The 19801-nt window shown below is 48.4% G+C and overlaps 7 protein-coding genes across 7 annotated transcripts; 3 read left to right on the top strand and 4 right to left on the bottom strand.

Annotated features, from left to right (window-relative positions):
- Nucleotides 1-488: 488 nt before the first annotated feature.
- Pdw03_2846 (putative ubiquitin fusion degradation protein (Ufd1)) lies at nucleotides 489-2349 on the bottom strand (the record flags this gene model as incomplete). The annotated part of the gene is made up of 4 exons (XM_014682174.2): nucleotides 489-542; nucleotides 625-717; nucleotides 767-814; nucleotides 874-2349. The coding sequence occupies 4 exons, from the start codon at nucleotides 2347-2349 to the stop codon at nucleotides 489-491; spliced, it is 1671 nt and encodes a 556-aa protein (XP_014537660.2).
- A 1639-nt stretch (nucleotides 2350-3988) lies between these two features.
- Pdw03_2847 (ATPase, AAA+ type, core) lies at nucleotides 3989-5348 on the bottom strand (the record flags this gene model as incomplete). The annotated part of the gene is made up of 3 exons (XM_014682173.1): nucleotides 3989-4247; nucleotides 4362-5037; nucleotides 5114-5348. 3 exons carry the CDS (start codon nucleotides 5346-5348, stop codon nucleotides 3989-3991), a joined length of 1170 nt encoding a protein of 389 aa, XP_014537659.1.
- A 761-nt stretch (nucleotides 5349-6109) lies between these two features.
- On the top strand, nucleotides 6110-9734 carry Pdw03_2848 (Calcium permease family membrane transporter; the record flags this gene model as incomplete). The annotated part of the gene is made up of 5 exons (XM_014682172.2): nucleotides 6110-6236; nucleotides 6297-8152; nucleotides 8202-9164; nucleotides 9236-9399; nucleotides 9467-9734. The coding sequence occupies 5 exons, from the start codon at nucleotides 6110-6112 to the stop codon at nucleotides 9732-9734; spliced, it is 3378 nt and encodes a 1125-aa protein (XP_014537658.2).
- A 371-nt stretch (nucleotides 9735-10105) lies between these two features.
- Pdw03_2849 (FGGY-family carbohydrate kinase, putative) lies at nucleotides 10106-12054 on the bottom strand (the record flags this gene model as incomplete). Its single annotated transcript, XM_014682171.1, has 3 exons — nucleotides 10106-11170; nucleotides 11227-11787; nucleotides 11842-12054. The coding sequence occupies 3 exons, from the start codon at nucleotides 12052-12054 to the stop codon at nucleotides 10106-10108; spliced, it is 1839 nt and encodes a 612-aa protein (XP_014537657.1).
- Nucleotides 12055-12652: 598 nt separating this feature from the next.
- On the top strand, nucleotides 12653-13273 carry Pdw03_2850 (cyclin-dependent protein kinase regulator pho80; the record flags this gene model as incomplete). The annotated part of the gene is made up of 2 exons (XM_014682170.1): nucleotides 12653-13158; nucleotides 13213-13273. The coding sequence occupies 2 exons, from the start codon at nucleotides 12653-12655 to the stop codon at nucleotides 13271-13273; spliced, it is 567 nt and encodes a 188-aa protein (XP_014537656.1).
- Nucleotides 13274-13853: 580 nt separating this feature from the next.
- On the top strand, nucleotides 13854-15696 carry Pdw03_2851 (Cyclin-like F-box; the record flags this gene model as incomplete). Its single annotated transcript, XM_066100301.1, has 4 exons — nucleotides 13854-14715; nucleotides 14766-15466; nucleotides 15571-15598; nucleotides 15674-15696. 4 exons carry the CDS (start codon nucleotides 13854-13856, stop codon nucleotides 15694-15696), a joined length of 1614 nt encoding a protein of 537 aa, XP_065955701.1.
- Nucleotides 15697-16037: 341 nt separating this feature from the next.
- Nucleotides 16038-18445, bottom strand: Pdw03_2852 (Protein-tyrosine phosphatase, receptor/non-receptor type; the record flags this gene model as incomplete). Its single annotated transcript, XM_014682168.2, has 3 exons — nucleotides 16038-16781; nucleotides 16834-17819; nucleotides 17944-18445. 3 exons carry the CDS (start codon nucleotides 18443-18445, stop codon nucleotides 16038-16040), a joined length of 2232 nt encoding a protein of 743 aa, XP_014537654.2.
- Nucleotides 18446-19801: the final 1356 nt, after the last annotated feature.

The following is a 19801-nucleotide window of genomic DNA, read 5'->3' on the forward strand; positions in this document are numbered from 1 at the left end:
CAAGGCGGGGACAGACGGCAATAGCGGCGCAGTCGACAAAATTCAATTTTTCTTAATTTGGCTCTACCGCTTTTCTCTCCGCCTACTGCATGGCCGATGGGTTATCTTGTCTCTTCTTTTGGGGGGCCCGGGGGAGGGTGAGGGTTGAATGATATGGCACTGTACTAATTCAATGACTTTAATTCTTAGCTTCCACTTTGGTAATAATTCTTAGCTTCCACTTTGGTAATATGCATAAGTCCATAGATTTAGAGATGAATCATAACCTTGAACGATTTACGATTCTGCCGGACGAAAAGCCAGGTTTTGCCAGATATGCCGCTATTGCGCTCTGTACAACCGATAAGAGATTAAAAGGTTCAATTCTGGAAGCCTCCACGCTTGATACTTCGCTTTTAAATCAAGTCAATATATGGAGTAAGGCGTACATATGGATATGCAACGTGTGGATTACCAATCTAGAAATCAAAATTTGACCTGAGTCAAATCTAGTAAAAGTCGCCACGCATTCGGCCGCGAGCACTGGTATTGCACCAGTCACACTGTGGGACAGGTTAGTAGGAGCTTTCATTCCATCATGGGGCCTTAGTTGATTTAGAAAACCACTCCTAAAAAAACACGTACCAGTGTCTTCGAGCAGCCTTCATTGTGCTGAAGGCAATAATCACCCTGGCAGCCTTGACATGTTTGCTGGCATTCCAGCTTACAGGAAGCACACTACTGAGTTTAGAAAGAAGCGACAACCTAAAGCCGGGGAGTTACTGACAGTTGGGCCACATTCCCAGCAATCTTTGCTTACACCACGTTTCAGCCTCTGCGGGACAAGTATTAGAGACATGGAGGATTAGTGGGGCAGATTGAATTTCAACATACCTCGCGTTCTTGCAGTTCAGCGGCAGTGGCGTGGACTGCAGTCTGATGCGGAGACAGGTTTACTTGAACACGGTGTGGGTTTGGTAGACAGTTTCCGCAGAACCATTTGTTGCACCGATGGCACCAACAGTTGGTAAGGCAGTCCGTGCAGCGGGCAATGAGGATTGGATACTCGCCTGGAATTAGCTTGGGCCGTTTGGCCGCTGCAACGCTAGATGAGTGCAATGGCGGGGGGCTGAGCATCGGAAATTGTAGATCCGGAGACTGGCTCCAAATAGCTGGACCTTCGGGGGAACTGTGGCATCTGTCACATCCACGGGGTCCGAGGGCTACGGTGGCCACGGCGGGTCCGAGCAACGGAGCCTCAGCTGAGGTGCCCTCCACCGTGGTCGAACTGTACAGATTGGGATCGTGTCTCGGGCCACGACAAAGAGTAGCATCAAAGGCAATAATGCCCTCACACTTCTTGAGCACCTGTGCCCATCCTTCCCCAGGAGTGTGCTTGAAAAGCTTCCCTGTTGCACTATACCACTCGTTTTGCTGCTCTATCGATGGTGATCCCGCGGAGGCCCCGTCCTCCTGCTCAGAATTGGATCGGATTTGGTTATGTGTCTGCGAATTTCGCACGCGGCTTCCCCACCAGTCTCGGTATCGGGGCCGTGCCACTGCCCGAGGGCCCGTGTGAATGGGAGAGAAATGATAGATCCCCTTCACTCGCGGCGTACCCGCCGGACGTGTAGGCCGAACAGCATGCTGAATGACCTGCATGAGCTTGCGTTCGTTGAGATGGCGACATTCGCGAATAGACAGGATATTGACATTAAAGCGATCCGTCAAAAGGATATCGGCCACCAGATCAGCCGGGACGGATACCCCATCCAAGATGAGAGTGCGTACATCTTGCAGTATACCTCTGTCCTGAAGGCTTGTAAAAATAAGCTTCAATGGGGCGGAGTAAATCTCATCCTCCATCTGGGGGTCATTCTCCGCTTGTGTTGCCGCAGAAAGTTTTGCGCCCCGGCAGCGGGACAGATCAAGATGCCGGAATACATATGGTGTTTGAGTGATGGCGGTGTAGAGGCGGCGTGAGACTGAGCTTAACGTCATCAACGAGGACACTGATAGATGTGGTGCCATCTGGTCGAGGATCAGGCTATAGCTTAGGACATCCTCTAATCCCGTTCGCTGAGGGGCTGCGGTTGCTATAGAGTGCACCTTTGACACCGCACGTTCCGTGGGTAGTTCATGTACGACGTGCTCCAGGCCGAGTTCCTTGGGCGTTAAGCGGCGAGACCCGTAAAAATCAGGTGCACGGCCGATGAGATCTCGTCTGTACGCAGCTGTAGCGCCTACGGCGATGTCCTCGCTCCGAAATCCAAAGGGCGAGGCATTGGGTTGGATATCCCGGAGGGCAGCGCGGGCTTTGACCAGCTCACTTTCCAGGAGATTGATTGTTGATTGTAGAACGGCCGGCATAGCTTCAGTTCTCTTAGGGTCAATGGCAAAGGCTATAGAAGACCACAGGTTGGATATAGTCCTGTAGGTTTATATCAGGAAACGAAAATTCGAACTTAAGCTTGGGAAAGTATATAAAAGGTGGGGAGACGAGGGAGGTGGGAATAGGAAATGTTTTATATGAACAGGGGAATCGGATAAATACAATCTTAGGAATCATCTAATCCTAAATTCCGTCAGATAAGACAAAGAAAAAGAAAAAGGAAAAGAAAAAGAAAGAAAGGGAGGTACAAATAAGTATAGAACGTAGAACCAATGGGGCTGTGGAATTGTGGAGAGGAAGAGAAATATGCATGGATTATGTAATAATACAGACACGAACGTTAACTGACTAGTTAGTTAACTAGACTACATAATAACTTACATTCTCTAATTCGATGGAGTAAAATGGAAGATAACACTTCCAGGGGGAACCAAACCGGAAATGGACTCTCGGTCAAGTAACGGTCAGCACCAAATTCAGCTCCATGTACTCCGTGTTCATTATGTGCATAACATGCTACATATATTAGCACAATCGTATAATAGTATAATGAAACGATTTCGTGTTGGTATTCTATCTATGTATGAACTTCAACTTTAATTCTACAATCATGTCTTGGCCGCGCAAGGGAGAAGGGGGGTTCAAGTACACGGTCTCCTGGAACACTTCAACATGGAAGTGCCGAGCACTTCCCCAAAGTACGGGGTGAACTAAGTGGACCCGGTATCTAGGACAAGGGATTCAGACACCTCAGCGGTCCAAAGTACATGGCGCTAGTCTAGGGCCGTTGGGGAATGACCCGCTGGTCACGCGCAAGTCCGCGTCAGTCTAAACCGGCAAGGGGAGAAATGCGTCCGAAAAGTTCTATATTACCCGAGATGTACGGAGTACTACTTTTGGAGATACACGGACAATCCTTGATTTTCAACTTAGAGCATACATTTCTGTACTTAGATACTGATTTTCTCAAGATATACCTACAATATATCACTATGCCCTCCTCTCCGTACATGTTGTACCGACACATTCTCGAAGATTTGGGGGTTCAATCTGCCAAGACAATATAGTCGGAGATCCCAGAATTCTGCGCCAAGGCCAATTGAGACATCTCTGATCTACACGGTCCGCAGCATCATGCCAAGCCTTCCCTCATGGAACTGCATTATAGGTATGTACCGCCCACTCCGTACTAGCACGAAGTAAGCAACTGTATTTATGTGCCATTCGAGATGAGCTGAAGCTGCCAAGATCTGTGATGTAAAATCTCCTAATTCTTGGCCAGTTGAGGGGGAAATAACATGTTGTGTAGACCTACTTTTGGGGTCTCTTTACATGTCAGAATAAACCCACATCCAGTACGAGATAGGTCACTGATTTACTACATGTATGTAGACGGACAGTGTGCACCGAGGCCAAGCAGGCAGTCGCCCCGGAAGAGGTTGCCAAGGAATAAGTCACACCCCCTCTACATCACCCGAAGTGGGTTAGATTCAGACACGTCGCACAACTATGCATTCACTTGGGGTAAGAATTATCAGGGTAGGATTAGAACTGGTGATACAATGTCGTTGATCGTTCCCAAAGCCCCCGGGCTCCACCCCCGCTTCTGAGAGGCATCTACTTCCACAGCTTCGACACGGCCACCTCCTTGTCATCATGCTTGTTGAGAATCTTGGCGGTGGCCAGATCAAAGTCTTCTTGTGTGACATGAACTCGACGCTCGCGGAGTGCATACATGCCTGCCTCCGTGCAGACACCCTTGAGCTCGGCTCCAGAGCATCCGTTCATCTTCTCGGCAATCTTGGTCAAGTTGATCCCACGGGTCAGATTCATCGATCGAGAGTGGATCCGCAAGATGTCTGCACGAGCTTCCACCCTACAAAAGAAAAGAAAAGTTAGTTTGGTGCCCAAGAGAAGACAGGGGGTAAAAAAACAAGAAAAAAAAGAGAACGAGCAATGCCATGGCTGGGAGCGAAGGGGTTGAACTAACGATGGAGGGGGAAATTCGATCTTTCGATCAATTCGCCCAGGCCGAAGTAGGGCCGGGTCCAGAATATCCAGTCGATTTGTCGCCATGATAATCTTAATGTTCTTTGTTGGCTCGAAGCCGTCCAACTGGTTCAACAACTCCAGCATGGTACGTTGCACCTCCGAGTCACCACCTCCCGATGAATCTATCCGGCTTGACCCAATACTGTCAATCTCATCCATGAAGATGATGCTTGGTGCGTGCTCTCGTGCCATGACGAAAAGCTCGCGCACCATCCGACTACCCTCACCGATGTATTTCTGCACCAGTTCTGAGCCACTTACTCGGATGAATCGACAGTCAGTATGGTGAGCGGCTGCTCGAGCAAGCAGGGTCTTGCCGGTTCCGGGTGGGCCGTAAAGCAAGACACCCTTCGGCTGTGCGATACCCAAAGATTCAAACAGCTCGGGGTGCTTGAGGCCAAGCTCGATCACTTCCTTGATTTCCTTGATTTGCTGGTCTAAGCCACCAATCATGTCGTAAGTGCTGTCGGGGACCTTCTCGACCATCATGAGTGCAACTAGAGGATCGACCGAAGACGGCAACATCTTCTCCAACTTGTAGGAATCAGAAAGGAGAGCGACTCGCTTTCCGACAACGAGTTTGCTAATGTCCACACCATCAGAGATATCCACCACTGCGATCAAGGAAACCATAACATTAGCATGGGCTGGCCATCAAAAGCCAAGAAGATCGGAGTGGAGAAAGCCTACCGTATTTTCCTTCCGGGTGTACCTTCACCAGAACCTTCTTAGTGCTCATCACCTTCACCACCTCACCAACGTAGGAGCCAGGTTGTTGCAGCAAGCCAAGCTCTTCGCGCAGTAGACGGACTCTCGAGTTGTAGTCATTGCGCTGCGCTTCTAATCGTCGTAGAACGGCCTGGCCTTGAATAATCTCGAGCTTCATGCCCTCGATTTTATTGCGATAGTAGTTGTCCAGAGCCATGATGGCGAATGGGGCTATGACGCTATGGAAACTCAAGGGCTGTCTGTCTTCCACGGAACACAGATGTTATAAAGGGGAAACAAATTCTGTATCTTTCTGCTCAGAAGATGGTAGATCAAGAATTTGTCAAGGGAAGGAAGTGGCTCGGGAGCAGAAACGGATAAATAGAAGCTGGGGTTTGGCGAGCAGAGCAGTCCAGCTGTACGTGAAGCTCAGGTCCGGCGCCCATCCAGTTGTGCTGACTAAGAAACACAAATTTCAGCCTAAAATACCAGGTTGCCAAAATTACGGCAAACATGTCAAACAGCTGGCTTGGGTTCCATGGATGAGATTTCGGGAGCTCCCCATCCAATGAGTCATCTGTGGATTTGATTGGTCCGCCTGGAGCTGCCCAGGTGGGCTGATGATTCGGTCATCTGCAATGCGAGAAAGTACAACATACGGGACAGAAGGCAGCGGTCAAAGAGCCAATTCTCCCCTTTGACGAGTTTCGTCCCACCTGGACTTGCAATGATCTATATGCGTCTCAACTAATAATTTACTGAAATTTTCCTTTTTTTGCGTTTCACCTAGATCTGTTTGGTTCTATAATGTCACTGGGAACTTCGATCTTGTCGCTTTGACTTTTTTTCCCCTCTCTCTCTTTGGGGTCAACAAAGACAGCATAAAAGAGAGAGCTGACCCAGTATCTTTAAGATTTTCTCTTTTCCTCATTTCTTCTGCTTCCAAGGTTCACTGTGTGTTTGTCTAATCACTGGGTTATGTCTGGTGATAAAGGAAACCCTGACCCTCCCGAGTCCATGCAGCCATCTGCGGCGGCGGAAAGGGAAACCCCGACTTCTGAACCAGCTCCAATCACATCATCTGCCTCCGTGCGGAGAACGTACGGTAAGCTTGCCTTTGGTGTAACCTACGACAAGAACGGCTTGGGCTGATCCAAAATTGCAGGTACACTCGATACACCTTCCCTCGAGGCGACCAATTCTGAAATACGTGATGATGGCCCAGAGGAGACTTCGACTCGTGCATTCAGGACTCAATCGTGCACTGTCCCCGATAAGCCCCGAAAGCCCTCGGTATCGCGTCGCATGTCTTCCAAGCGTCAAATCCCTCACAAGGGGCAAGGGTTCTCGACAGACGATGATGTCAATGAGGTTAAGCAGTATTTGACAATGAAACAAGGCGCGAACACGCAACAATCTCCCAGGATTCGTCCACTACAAACGCAAAGCTCGACAATGAGACGACGTCCCAGTGCTCGTCCCAGACCCTTAGTGAGAGCTGATTCGGAGGGTTACAATGCAGACGAAACAGGCTTGCCTGAACCGGGTCTGGATTTGGAAGAAGGCTTCCCTCTCTCGAAAAATGCCGGACATAGCTGCGGAGGGGAGAGTGAGAATGAGGAGGAGGATCGAGTGGACAACGATGAGGCAGCCAGTGATGCTGAGAGCTTCACACTGAAGGACCGTCAACAAGCTATCAACGAAACTCATCCGTTTGGTATTAGGATCTGGAAGCCTGCGCTGTACAAGAAGAGCCGTTCTGTAGAGAAGACTGCTGAGGGTGATATTCACTCATCCCCAGGAGGCTATGTCAGTCCCATGCTTTTCTTGATCAACCTACTATGGTCCTTGTTCTTTGGATGGTGGCTTGCCCTGTTTGCTCTGCTGGCCGCAGTTGCATGCTTTTTCTTTTCCTACTCATCCAGCGCTGTGGCATACGGAAGAGTATTTGCAGGTCTTTCACGATATCTGTTATACCCGTTCGGATCATATGTTCTTTTGGAGTCTGATGAGAATTATGCTGAAGAAGATGAGGGTGAGGGACGCAGTATCAGTGAATATGAGCAATGGCAGAATGGCGACCTGGAACATGGTCGCCTTTTCTTCGGGCCTCGCAGAGATCGGTCCCTGGTCGGTAGACGAAGGAACAGCGTTGATTCAGCCGGTGAACAAGACAGCCTGCTCGGGCGGCTCCAGCGTGGACAACGCGAAGACTCTTCTCAGCTGGCTCAATCCAAGCGTCGCCTTTTTGGGCGGGGCGAATGGACCTTGGGTCGTGTTGTGTTCTTCGTGTTCTTCTACTTCTTAGTCGGCCCGCTTATGCTTATGGTATCGCTTGTCTGCTGGCTCTTGGTGTTTTGGATTCCCATGGGCCGTGTAACAATTACACTGGTGAGCCATTTACGCAGACATCCTCTAGCGCTGTCCTTTCATTCCGATTCCAGATATGCTAGATCGAGCACAACCACATCTTCGTCTTCTATCCTTCTTTGCACTTACAGAGCTGCGGGAACGAGGTACTGGAAGTACACTCTCGACGGAACGAACATCTTCCTGATCAACCTTCTTGGTGTGGTTGTGTTTGTAATTTTCGACTATCATGTTTTGGGCAAATTTTTGGGCTTGCAGAACTGGATCACACACCCAGCTTTGATTTTCCCTCTCGCTCTGCTCTCCATCATTCCTCTGGCCTATTTCATTGGGCAAGCCGTTGCCTCGATCTCGGCTCAATCTTCCATGGGCTTGGGTGCTGCAATCAATGCTTTCTTCTCAACTATCGTAGAAGTATACCTCTACTGTGTCGCTTTAACGGAGGGCAAGGCTCAGCTTGTCGAGGGAAGCATCATCGGCAGTATCTTTGTCGGCATTCTGTTTCTCCCTGGTTTGTCCATGTGCTTCGGTGCACTCAAACGCAAGACGCAGCGGTTCAATGTGAAATCGGCCGGTGTGACCTCGACGATGTTGTTGTTTGCAGTGATTGCTGCTTTTGGTCCCACTCTTTTCTATCAGGTTTATGGCAGTGTAAGTTTCACCTCTCTTCGCAAACGAATCTAAACTGACTGGCTCATAGCATGAGCTGAACTGTCACTCGTGTGTCAGCTTCCTCGATCCAGAGACTCGAGATTGCCGTCGCTGTTATTTCTCACAAACAGCGGCTGTCGATGACCAGTTCTTTCAAAATGCGGTACAGCCATACGCATGGATCGCCGCGGTTTTCTTGTTCCTTTCATACGGAATCGGCCTATGGTTTACTCTTAGGACCCATGCTGCTCTCATCTGGGCATCAGAGATGGAAGAAAAGAAAAATTCCCAGGCCCATACCACTCAATCTGTCCAAGACTCATTCTACGAACCACGGCACCTGCTGTTCCCAAATGGCCAACCGGAAGCCTCCGGTGCCGCTTCTGGGTCCAAGGATTCAATCCGCGAATCTCAGCTATACAAGCGAATTCTTGGACAGTCATTGAAGCATTTTGGATTGGAAGACAATAGCTCAGGTAATCTGGAAGCGGTTGAAGTTGAAGCTACCGCAGACTTCAGAAGCAACTTCCCACACTTAGTACCCCCCAATTCTAGCGGCGAGGACAGTTGCCCTTTGCCAAATTCTATTCGTAGCATGGCCAAAGAAGACAACGATCGTTTAGTACGCCAGTTCACGGAAGTGGCTGCAACAGCAGCAACAGTGGCTGCTCGGGATGCAGCTCGAAGTCGGAAGCTCAATGTCCAAAACCATCAAGCTTCCATTCGCCAAGCTAGCCGCCCTGCTCCAGAGCGATCACGAAATACCGCTGGAGAAGAGCTTGAGGATCTCGGGTTGAGTGTGGAACCCACTCATACTAGCGGAGGACATGATGCACCCAATTGGAGCAAAGTTAAAAGCTCTGTTATTCTTCTTGGGGCAACGATTCTCTATGCGGTGATTGCTGAGATTCTTGTCAACACAGTCGATGTTGTGCTAGAGAGCGTGGATATCGACGAGAAATTCCTCGGCATTACTCTTTTCGCGTTGGTGCCAAACACGACAGAGTTCCTGGTACGTTGGTTACTAACGGCTCTAGCTAAGACCATATTGCACTTAAAACTGTTAACTAACACACCCAACAGAACGCTATCTCATTTGCTATGAACGGCAACATTGCACTGTCCATGGAAATTGGATCTGCTTACGCATTGCAGGTTTGTCTCTTACAAATTCCCGCTGTAGTATTCTTCAGCGCTTTCTACGGCCGCTCACTAGACCCCTCTGAGCTTGCCAGCCATTCATTCAAGTTAGTTCTATTTTTGTCCATTCTGTCTCCAATCTAAATGCCATCACTAACAGTATATTTCAAACAGCTTGATATTCCCCCAGTGGGATATGATTACCGTCATCTTGTGTGTCTTCCTTCTCTCGCATGTATACGGCGAAGGAAAGAGCAACTACTTCAAGGGATCCATCCTTGTACTCACCTACCTCGTCGTTGTTCTTGGCTTCCATATGTCGGGCTATGTGAATATGGACAGCATGGGCGTGGATCGCTTTGATACCCTCGCTATAGGCGGCACCAGTAGTTCTGACAAGTTCTACACTGTCGGCCGAACAAGAGGCGGGGTGGCCTATTAGAGAAATTGCACATATGGACTGGTGATTGTAGCTTTTCAGCACAAGCAATTCGTTGACTTGTCTGAATTTATGTTGCATACCGAGCTTCTTTTGTTCTTTTGTTCTTCTGAATTTTGTTTTATATGGTTGATGTTTACAGTGTGACTTATTTCTTGGCATTCCTGATGACCTGGGCTCTAGGCATGATATTGCAATAATGATGATTTTGATATCGTTATCCGAGCTTTATTCCCCATATTTCTTACTATGCGGTAATGACTGACGCCAAACATGCCTTAACAAGATAATATGTAGACTCTGACCAACTTTCCAGTAGCCTAATCCCTTTTTTGGCGATCGAAGAAAAGAAAAATCGTCGCGATCAATTGAATTTAGATGGACTTGGACATCCAGGCCCCCACAACGTCATCCACCATCGCACGGTATTTCTGTTGCTTGAAGCACTGCTCCAGAAATACCTCATATTTAACGCTGAGCAAGGCTTTCTCGTTCTTATCCTCCGTCGGCAACGCCTTCTTGCCAGGCTTGCTCATCCGTTCCATGATATCCCATAGATCTTCAGTTATGCCCTGGGAATCTGCGCTGGCAGCTTTGGCGCCGAGCATAGCAGCACCGTGGCATACAGCAGCATGAATATACCGAGGAATCATCACAGGCATGTCACAGGCAGATGCAATGAGATTGACTAGGATTTCATTCTGGCATTGTGAGCCCGACATGAACACCGAAGTGATGCGATGGCCTGACTTGTTCATTGTCTCTACAATCTGCTTGGTTTGCAGCGCAATGAACTCCATGGTAGCGTAGTAGTAAATGGCAAGACCATCCACAGATTTGTCACTAGTTAGGCCAAAGATGGATCCAGTCATGTTTGGATCGGCGATGGGAGAGCGGTTGCCCCATAGATCACCATAGAAAAAAAAGTGGCGTCCGAGATAAGATACACATGGGGCTCCTTGGCTATGTGCCATCTCTTTGAGATGCCCGTTCAGATATTCGTATATGTTGGCATTGTATGACTCGGCAATTGAAGTAGCCTGGTTAAATGCCGGGTGAGTCTCAATCACATGTTTGAGCAATTCCCCCGTGGCAGATTGCCCGCCCTCGGCCATCCAGTATCCGGGGAGGATGATATCCCGATATGGACCCCAGACACCATCAACAAAAACCGGATCTGGTGACATGGCAAGGTGACATGTCGAGGTTCCCGCGACAGCCGCGAGGCGAGAGAAGGCCTCTGATTTATTAAGTTTGGGGACATCTGCGCTGGATTGACCTGCGTCCAAATCGACCTTGGATCCGACGGTACCGATCCAGCCCGCGTAGGCGTCAATTACGCCACTGCCAATGGCAATACCAACTGGTAAGCCTAGTTCGGCTGCAGCCTTTTTGCAGAGAGTGCCAACCAATTCACCGGCACTTAAATAATCACCATTCTGTGCGGCACCAGAAGTCAGTCAAACGCCTCATTTTCAATTAGGGAAAGGCTCACCACCCCGTCGACTCCGCCCATGCGCTTGAAGTTATCTTCGGTCAGGTCACCCAGACCAATGCCCTGCAAAAATTCTTTTTGCCATCCCTTGACGCTCCCATCGACACCAACAGGCACATATCCTTGCTTGCAGACCACACTGCAGAAACTTCGCTTTTCATTGCCCGTGGCAATGTGCGTAAGTGCATCCGCCAGATCATAGAACTTGCATTTGTCAAAAAGCTCCTTAGGCATGTGATTCTTGAGCCAAAGGACCTTCGGGATCTCCATCTCAACAGACATCTTTCCACCGACATAGCGGAGCAGGTTATGGTTGCTAGCATTGATCTTCGCAGCTTCCTCTACTGGACGGTGATCCAGCCACAATATCACGTTGCGGTCCGAATCGAAGTTCGGGCCCGTTACAGAGATTGGATCGTCGGTATCATTGGAGAAAACCGACAAGGAGCAGGTGGCATCAAACCCGATACCTCGAACCGTGTCCGGGTCAATGTTTTGCTGGCTAATAGCGCGCTGAACGGCGACACAAATGCAATTCCAGATATCAGAGGTAGATTGTTCCTAGAGGCTAGGTAAGTCTGATTTGGTCCACAAATTGTTTACAGATTTACCCACATAGTAACCGTGCTCTGGTTGCCAAAGTCCAATATTTTCTGAGGCCAACCCCACAATATCACCGTTAGCGTTAATGATACAGGCACGGGCACTGCCAGTTCCGATATCAATGCCAATATAGTGGTCGAGATGAACTGTCAGATCCTCCCGAGCGTCGCCGGACGCTTTCCGAGAGCTCCGGTGGGAGGCACGATGGTAGGGCAGTGAAACCATGTTGCCGTTTGAGGCAGCTCTCTACTTTTAAATTAGCAGCTATGGAGCTTTCGAATGCTACTAGCCATAGATAAGCGAGTCAGAAAACACAGGAAATAGGCTGGTCGAAGTAGACTTGCCGTCAAGATCTGAAATTATGGAGAATGGGGGGCAGGTGCATTGAATTAAGAGCATTGAAAGTGAGATGCGTGTAGAAGAGAGTAACGGCCCTGACGGAGCAGTGCTAGCTGGTACCTTCGGGGCACTTTCGGAGTACCTGGGCAACACTTAGCTTCCCGCCGGCTTTAATGTGGCAGTTGAAGTATTTGACAAGTACCATGTAAGTGTAGACAAAATACTCTGTATAGATGATGTATGCTTGTCTTCTAAATCATACGTTCTATGTTTTAATACAATTAAATACACAAGGATACATCAAACCGGTCTATTTGAGTTCAAGCAATCCAAGTGTAGCAAGTATAAAAAAAAAACCGTAAGGTACATACACGTATGTAGAATATGTTTGTAATCGTGGGGGACCTCGGAAGCTCGGACCAACTTTCTTCTCCAATATGTTGACATCTCAGATTATTTCCTCGTGACTACAATTCTCATCGCCATGCGGTTCCTACAAACCATTCTCGGCGCTGTATCGCTCCTAATCTCTGTCACCAATGCCTCCCTCTCGACTGATATCCTGTACTGGCCCTTGGGATCGCCACAACCGTCCGTCCTAGCACGCGTCTCCTACGACCCAGCCTCATTGAAAGCGGATGTGGTCTCATATCACCCCCCAAGGGAAAACCAGAGCGATAGTCTGGTTCGTGTCGGTGTCTACACTTCAAGTTCCACAGACAAAAAGCAATGGGTTGGCAGTCTCGTGTCGTTGTCCTCTTTAAGTGCGAGTGAGCAGCCAACATTTCGCCTTCACCTCGGTCCAGCCAACGAAGTCTACACTGTCTCCCTGTCTGTATCGTCTACCAGTGCCCAGAGCTCAACATCTGGCCCTCGAATTGATCTCGTCTCGAATGAATCCGGGACGCAGCCTCGCCTGAACAGGCCAGTGGTTGTTGGGCCTGATGGTCAAACCCCAGAGCAACCCGAAGAAAAATCTCTTTTCCAGAAGTAGGTCGCAGATGGGCCTGTGTCGTTTCTTTCGTATGCTAATTGACAATTCAGGTATTGGTGGGTTCTTCTGATCATCACTTTCATCAGCATGTCCGGGGGTGGCGGAGAATGACATATGACTTTCGACATTTCATCTTATTACCTATTTCGAAATAATTCTTGGGTGAAACTATGCTTATTGGTCCTTTACTCTCTTGAACACGCCTCGTGTAATTGCGTGGACACAAAATACCAGCCAGAAGTCAATCCGAAGCAACTTATCTTTACACTTTCGGCTGGAGTTAACCAAGTCTAGGAATTGGTATATTCTTGCATATTCCATCTGTAGTTGGCGTACCTGCAGGAACGCACATATATACTAGTATGTACATGCTATCGGATGTTGTTGTGTATTTAGCCACAAGGCGGAGAGCACCGACAAATACCTTGGGCAGAAGAAGCATGAACTTCGTGTAGACGCAGACACAAAGCCGAAAACGCCTGATGATACCTTAAAGAAATTGATCTTGTCATCTTTCTAGTCTTTTCCCTCTTAACCACTTTCACTCTTTCTGCCTGGTACATCACACAAAAATTAGCGTTGCTACCTAGACCCACGAGGCAGCAAAAAGTCTGTGCACCGGCCTTCACAAAGTTCTATAAATCTGGGTCAGGCCCCTATATCTACTCTAGCATAGAATTCCACGTCAAATATGCTACTTCAACTTCCCACAGAGCTGATACAGCTGGTTCTTCGGAACTGCGATACACCAGCCTACTTCCAGGCAGCCTTTTCAAGCCGTAGGCTTTATGAGATCGCTTCCGGCAGCCGAGAAGTCATCATTCATCAGCTACAAGATACTCCTGGCTGGAACGATGGAATTGATGTGCATCAGACTAGGCATCTGTTTGGCGAGTTAATGAGACGGTCCTCTGAACACTTAGGTGGCGCAGAACATTCCGCCAATCCCACCTATGAGTATCAAAATCGTGTGATTGATTACCATGCATCGACAATCGAGGCATCAGAAAATGGCATTCGAGCTTTGCTTGTCTTCAAAGGCCACAGCACCGTGCTTCTGGTTAATAGGAGCGATGGGGATCGAACTGAAGTCCAATTAAAATCTCCAGGACAAGATATCGGGGAGGTCGAGATCATCCAGACTGCCTTTGATGGATACCATGGAGTCTACGTGCTGCACCGATTCAAACCATTTTTAGACCAAGATCTGGATACAGACCACCCTTTTGTTAAACACGCGCTAGAGTCATGCCCCAACGGGAGTATCCACCTGGCCTACCATCACTTGAATCTCCGGGCAAACACCATTCGAATGTATGACTTTCCCGAATCCCGAGATTATAGGCCACTGGCTTTTTCCGTTGCCAACGGCAAATTTGCTGTATCATGGCAAAGCATGCTCGACCCCTTCGATCACGAGGTCGTTCTTTATGCTCAGCTCTACGACGAGAATGATGACGATTATGTTGATGGTGACGAATATGAAAATGAGGATGGTCTGAGTGAACGTGTTATGGAAGAAGGCAAGGAAGACAATCCCTGTAAAATAATTCGTTCGTTTCGTCATAATGTCAGTATTGGAGCTGGTTTCTGACATCTCTAGATGCCACTTTGGAGGCTTACGTTTTGACAAGCTCCAACGATCAAGACCCAGATGTCCGTTTTTCTCGGAGAGCAGGTCCCGCGATGAGGTTGACATTCAATGATCGAGGCTTTCAGCTGCTCTACCACTACCGAGCTCAAACCATCTACGGTGCCTTTCAAAGACTTGATCGCCTCCCTAGCCCTCCAGGCGAGCCAAGGCCGCATGTTAACAGGAATGCATGCAACGTGCAATTTTCGCCTTTCCTGTCGCTTCAATTCTCAATTGGGATACCATTCTTCGGCACCCATAAGCTAGGCGATATAAACCAGGGAGAACGGTGTCATTGGCAGTACCTCGCCTTCGGAATTGCCACCCATCGCGTTGAAAAATGGACTGTGGCATGCCTCTTGAAGTCTGAGTCATTTACTGGTCCGCGGTGTACCCATGTTTTGAATCTTGACCGCGGAAGGCGTTTTGACAGCTGGCAGATCATGGCGCAGCTTGGTGGATTTCGGGAAGTAACCACTTCGCATGGATCTCCGGTGGCAACTTCGCGTCGCGGAACTCGTGTTGCTGTCGCTACCTGGAAAACCCTCTACATCTGGGCACTGAATCCTTCAGAATTGATCGAAGACAATATCAACGGCTTTTATCCATCATCGTGGGAATCCTCTACAGGTGCCATCGAGTTGCGACCAGTCATCCTCCAGTTAGAGGCGGTTTGCTCTCAATTGTGTTTCACCGAAAAGGAAGACGAGCTAGTTGCGATCACTGACCGTGGAGTGATGTTCCTGAATATCGGTTATTATGGAAAATAAAACAGCCCGGCAAGAGCCAGGGGCATGGCAACAGTATGTAGCAAATCCGACGAGGAGCTTGGAAGATCCAGAGTTCTACTATTCTGTTGCTAATGAGTGTGGTGGAAGTCATGAGCTTGGCTGATGAGTAGCAATGACACAGCTGCGTTTATGAGCCTTCTACAAGGTAATGGATCATATCTGAGATGAAGCAATTCTCTAAATCTCATCTGGTCAGGACGCTACCATTGTCTCTTGCAAGACTACACAACAACACCCGAGAAAATTAGCTGTGTTCATTTTTTCCCTATCCCCAGAGCAACCCGGAACACCAGAAAATGCAAAAGCACTGGCTGTATGACATTGTACATAGATCGAAAGAAAACCATGGCCCTGAGAATAATGCAAGGCCAGAAAGGGGTATCCCAGGGTCGTCATCATAGCAAGAGAAAAGAAAAAGAAAGGAAAGAAGAGCCTAGTCCAAGTTCTTGTTCTAGTTCATCTCAGAAGCGAGCCATTCGAGCACGCTCTCATAACAGAGTGCATACTGACTCAGGTTCTGTACCATGCTCGGTCTTTGTCTCCGGAAATCCTCAACCGTCTTTGCAATTAGGTCAAGATTGAAATCCCCCATCCACTCGGACGATCCGATGGGATTGTGATCCAGGCCTCCACCACCGGCAGCCTGCGCACGTTGCCGTTTCAACATGTCCAAGACACTGTCGACAGTGCAGAAGGTTCCCGTACGCCCACAGCCCGCACTGCAATGCACCAGTACTGGTCGCTGACCCTTCGGTTCTGCTTGCTGGCTACTAAAGCTGGAGTTGCTGGTGGCACGAATGACCTTGTTACATTGCTCAATCAGATAGAGAAGATGAGTAGGCTGTGATGTTGTCCCGAAATCAGGCCAGTAAGGGTAATGAAGCTGAGTGATATCCCGAAGCGGCTCGAAGGGGAAAGACGTATGGCAGATACTGAAGTTTCGCACGGTAATGGATGGATTTTCGTTTGTGCCATCATGTCGTTCGGTCGATGTCTGAAAACTGCCAACCGTGGGATCGACAGATCCACCCTTGGATTCAATATAGATGTGCTTTTCCGAATAGGCCTTGACCTCAAATGGTCCATATTTTCCAGATTCCCAGTATCGGTGGCATTTTACCTGTCCTCGTTCAACCTCTGCAGTGAGAGAAACAAGAAGTCTAACGTCTTGCTCCCACACCACACGCCAAAAGTCCTGCATATTGTGAGTAACGTAATAACAAGCATTGCGAGGGACTGCCACTCACATCAAATGTATCAGGAACGGGAGCCTGAGTGGCAATGTATTTCCGATTGGTAAATTCGGCGGAAATATGATTCGCATTAACATAATCACAGGCCCCAGATGGAATTCCCTCGAGTCGGACGCGGGAATGATCGAATGGGTAAATATCATTGTAACGATTCTTCGTGCCTTTTTCTATCCCCGCAACGCGGTATTTCTTAGGGCTACTATTGGTGTCAGCCAAAGGTCCTTCATAAGTTAAAGCCTGTTTCATGCGTTCCAATTCTGTTTTCTCCAAAGCCAGGAACTTTTTCGAGACAATGTGCCCTTGGTCCTTGGTATCGGAAGCGCCCCGCAGCCAGGAAGGGAGTTGTTGTCGCTTCGCTTCGGTCAATTGCTCGGGCTGTCTCAGAGGAATTTGGCCCACGCCTCCGAGGAGATCCATGTTCTGTCGAATATTTGCAAAGAATGGATTGACGGCAGAAGATGATTCTGGTAGGGCGCAGCCACCCACGACAGGAGCGACAGATTGTAGATCGATTCTCATGGGAGAGGGACGTTTAGAGGATAGTTCGGCCGTCTGCATTTGTAGTTGCTGGATAAGATGTGGAAATCGAGCCGAGAAACCACGAAATCCGCTTTTTAAAATCAATCCATCTCCCTTCCAGTCTTCAGCTTGGAATTTATTGAGAAGATTCAGAAGAGGTGCAGCATCCTTCAAATCCGCTGCGGCAGAATCGTAGACAATGATCACGTCACACTTTCTCCAACGAACGAAATTCTGTTTGTCGGCGTCATCCGTGAATGTACCCTCTAATTTCTGAGTATCAAATGATCGGCGCTTGAGTAGGGTAGTGGGGATGCATAAATTGAGCGATCCTTTGATATTGGCCTGTCTGAAATGAGCAAACGGACGAACATCAAATAGCATGGTGTTTGACTGAGATGATTCAAGAAGTTCAGCGCAGCGCTCGGCTGATACCCAGGGAAACAAAGCGGAAGTGGCCCCTTGAAGAAGCAATATTAGCATCTTTTATAATTTGTGGAAGATAGACAGTGGAACACATCAGTGAGTTATATGATCAGAGATAGAAGAAAAAAGAAAGATCGCTTAAAGAGTTGTCATACATACCTTGTGGAGTGGGCGCTAAGTTCTTGGCGGCTGGAAGCCTCAATTCGCTGGGTTGCACAAATGAAAAGTTTCCCAGCGGATGTGAAGGTGAGGGCTTTGACCATGAGGTCGTATGGGAAGAGAAAGATCCATGCAATGCTGATTCTCGGCGGATGCGGCTAGTTTCAGGCTCAGTCTTCAAGAGATTTTTCAATCCCGCTGATACTGATTCTTGGGAAAACACCGGTAATTTAGAACTCGACAGAGGTTGTGGATGGGGTAATATGCCCCAGTTCTTTTGCATGGACAGCCCTGAGTTGGAGATCTGTTGATTGCCGGGGTTTTGCACTGCCATGCCAAAATAATTGGGACTTGATCTTTCTGTAAAATCCGAGCTCGAAATCATGCCTGTGGTTGATGGGGACATGGTAGATTGGAAGGACTGTGTGAAACCACCGTCATGATGACCACCTTGAGCACTTTGTACCCAAGGTGAGGAGGGTGAGCGCCCTGAGCCTGTCATGGCAGGCAGGTTGGCTTCCACGACTCCTGCTCCTGATCTCTCAAAACACGATCAGATCGAACCTTCCCTGGCAATCACAACCGCAGCTGTGTATCAGATAGTCACAAACGGGTTCTCAAGGATCAGACTGACAAGTGCCCCAAGCTCTCGGACCAAGGTATCAGGGTCTTCGAAGACCTAGGACGGTGGCAGAATCGCAGGTCATAAATGGCATCCAATACACAAAGGCAAAAACGATGCTGTCTCTCAAATGAGAGTGTCGAAGAGAAGCGTAGGCAAAACTTCAGATGGAAGGACCTCGAGATATACGCAACTGACGTAGCGAGAGACAAAGAGGGGCAACAAGAAGTGAATAGACCAGGGCCCAGCCAAAGAGGAAAACCGGTGGCCAATGGAATGAAAAATGCCAAATAGTGGGGGATGAACAGGTCTGATATCAGAGAGGGGCACTTGTGTTATTGCATGATTAATAATCGACTGAAACTAGCCCTGGGAGCACTGAGTTGAAGGTAAATGGGTGAAGAAGAAATTTGGGGGCTTCGAGAAGAAAAGGTATGACGTTGTTGTGTGGGGGATCACGGGTTCAACTTTAGTTCTGACGTAGGTGCTTTTTTTTTCTATATCTCAATAAATGTAAATGTAAATATATATCCAGGGTATTCAGATAGACGTCCATCATGCATCTACCTCCAAGAAAATAATCAACATGTTGTAGACCCGGATCTATGAGAATACATAGTTGTCAAACACTACGTACAGAGAACCCAACTGGTAAAGTCTCCAACTAGCTGGGCTCCGGGAGCTACATATAAAACTGACTAAGCTTTGAGTGATGACCTCCTCCAACCTTGGAAGGTTCCAATTTAGATTAACATGGATCGATGTATCCATTTATCAACACACGCATCGATGAGCTCGGAATTTAATTATGGACTTGTCTTTAGGTCATTTATTAACAGTGACCTCATCCCAGTCCCGGTGAGTAGTGAGTCTCCAAGAGACCCAACCATGGAGCGGTTCCACTCATGCAAGTTTCACGTCAATATGACAAGCGAAAAACAAAGAGGCGACAGATTCGGGAGGGGAAAGAGAGATCCATGGACTTATTTCACCAATTTCACGGTCAATTGCCCAGCGTATAGGACTTGGGAAGCGGAAAGATTGCATCCTGTGTACAACTTTTGAGAGGCCGAGAGAGTGAGCGAGACCAATTCCAATGGCTGCACCTAAGTATGGATACTGGTGCAGAGCATACGTTGTATACGAAGGCCAGCCAGATAATTGAGTGGATGCACCCCCCCCCCCCCCCCCCCCCCCCCGCGATCTCCTCCTTCATCTTCACACAGCAGTGTACGG

The sequence above is a fragment of the Penicillium digitatum genome, chromosome 1 (genome assembly GCF_016767815.1).
Source record: "Penicillium digitatum chromosome 1, complete sequence".
In the NCBI taxonomy this organism is placed as follows: Eukaryota; Fungi; Ascomycota; class Eurotiomycetes; order Eurotiales; family Aspergillaceae; genus Penicillium; species Penicillium digitatum.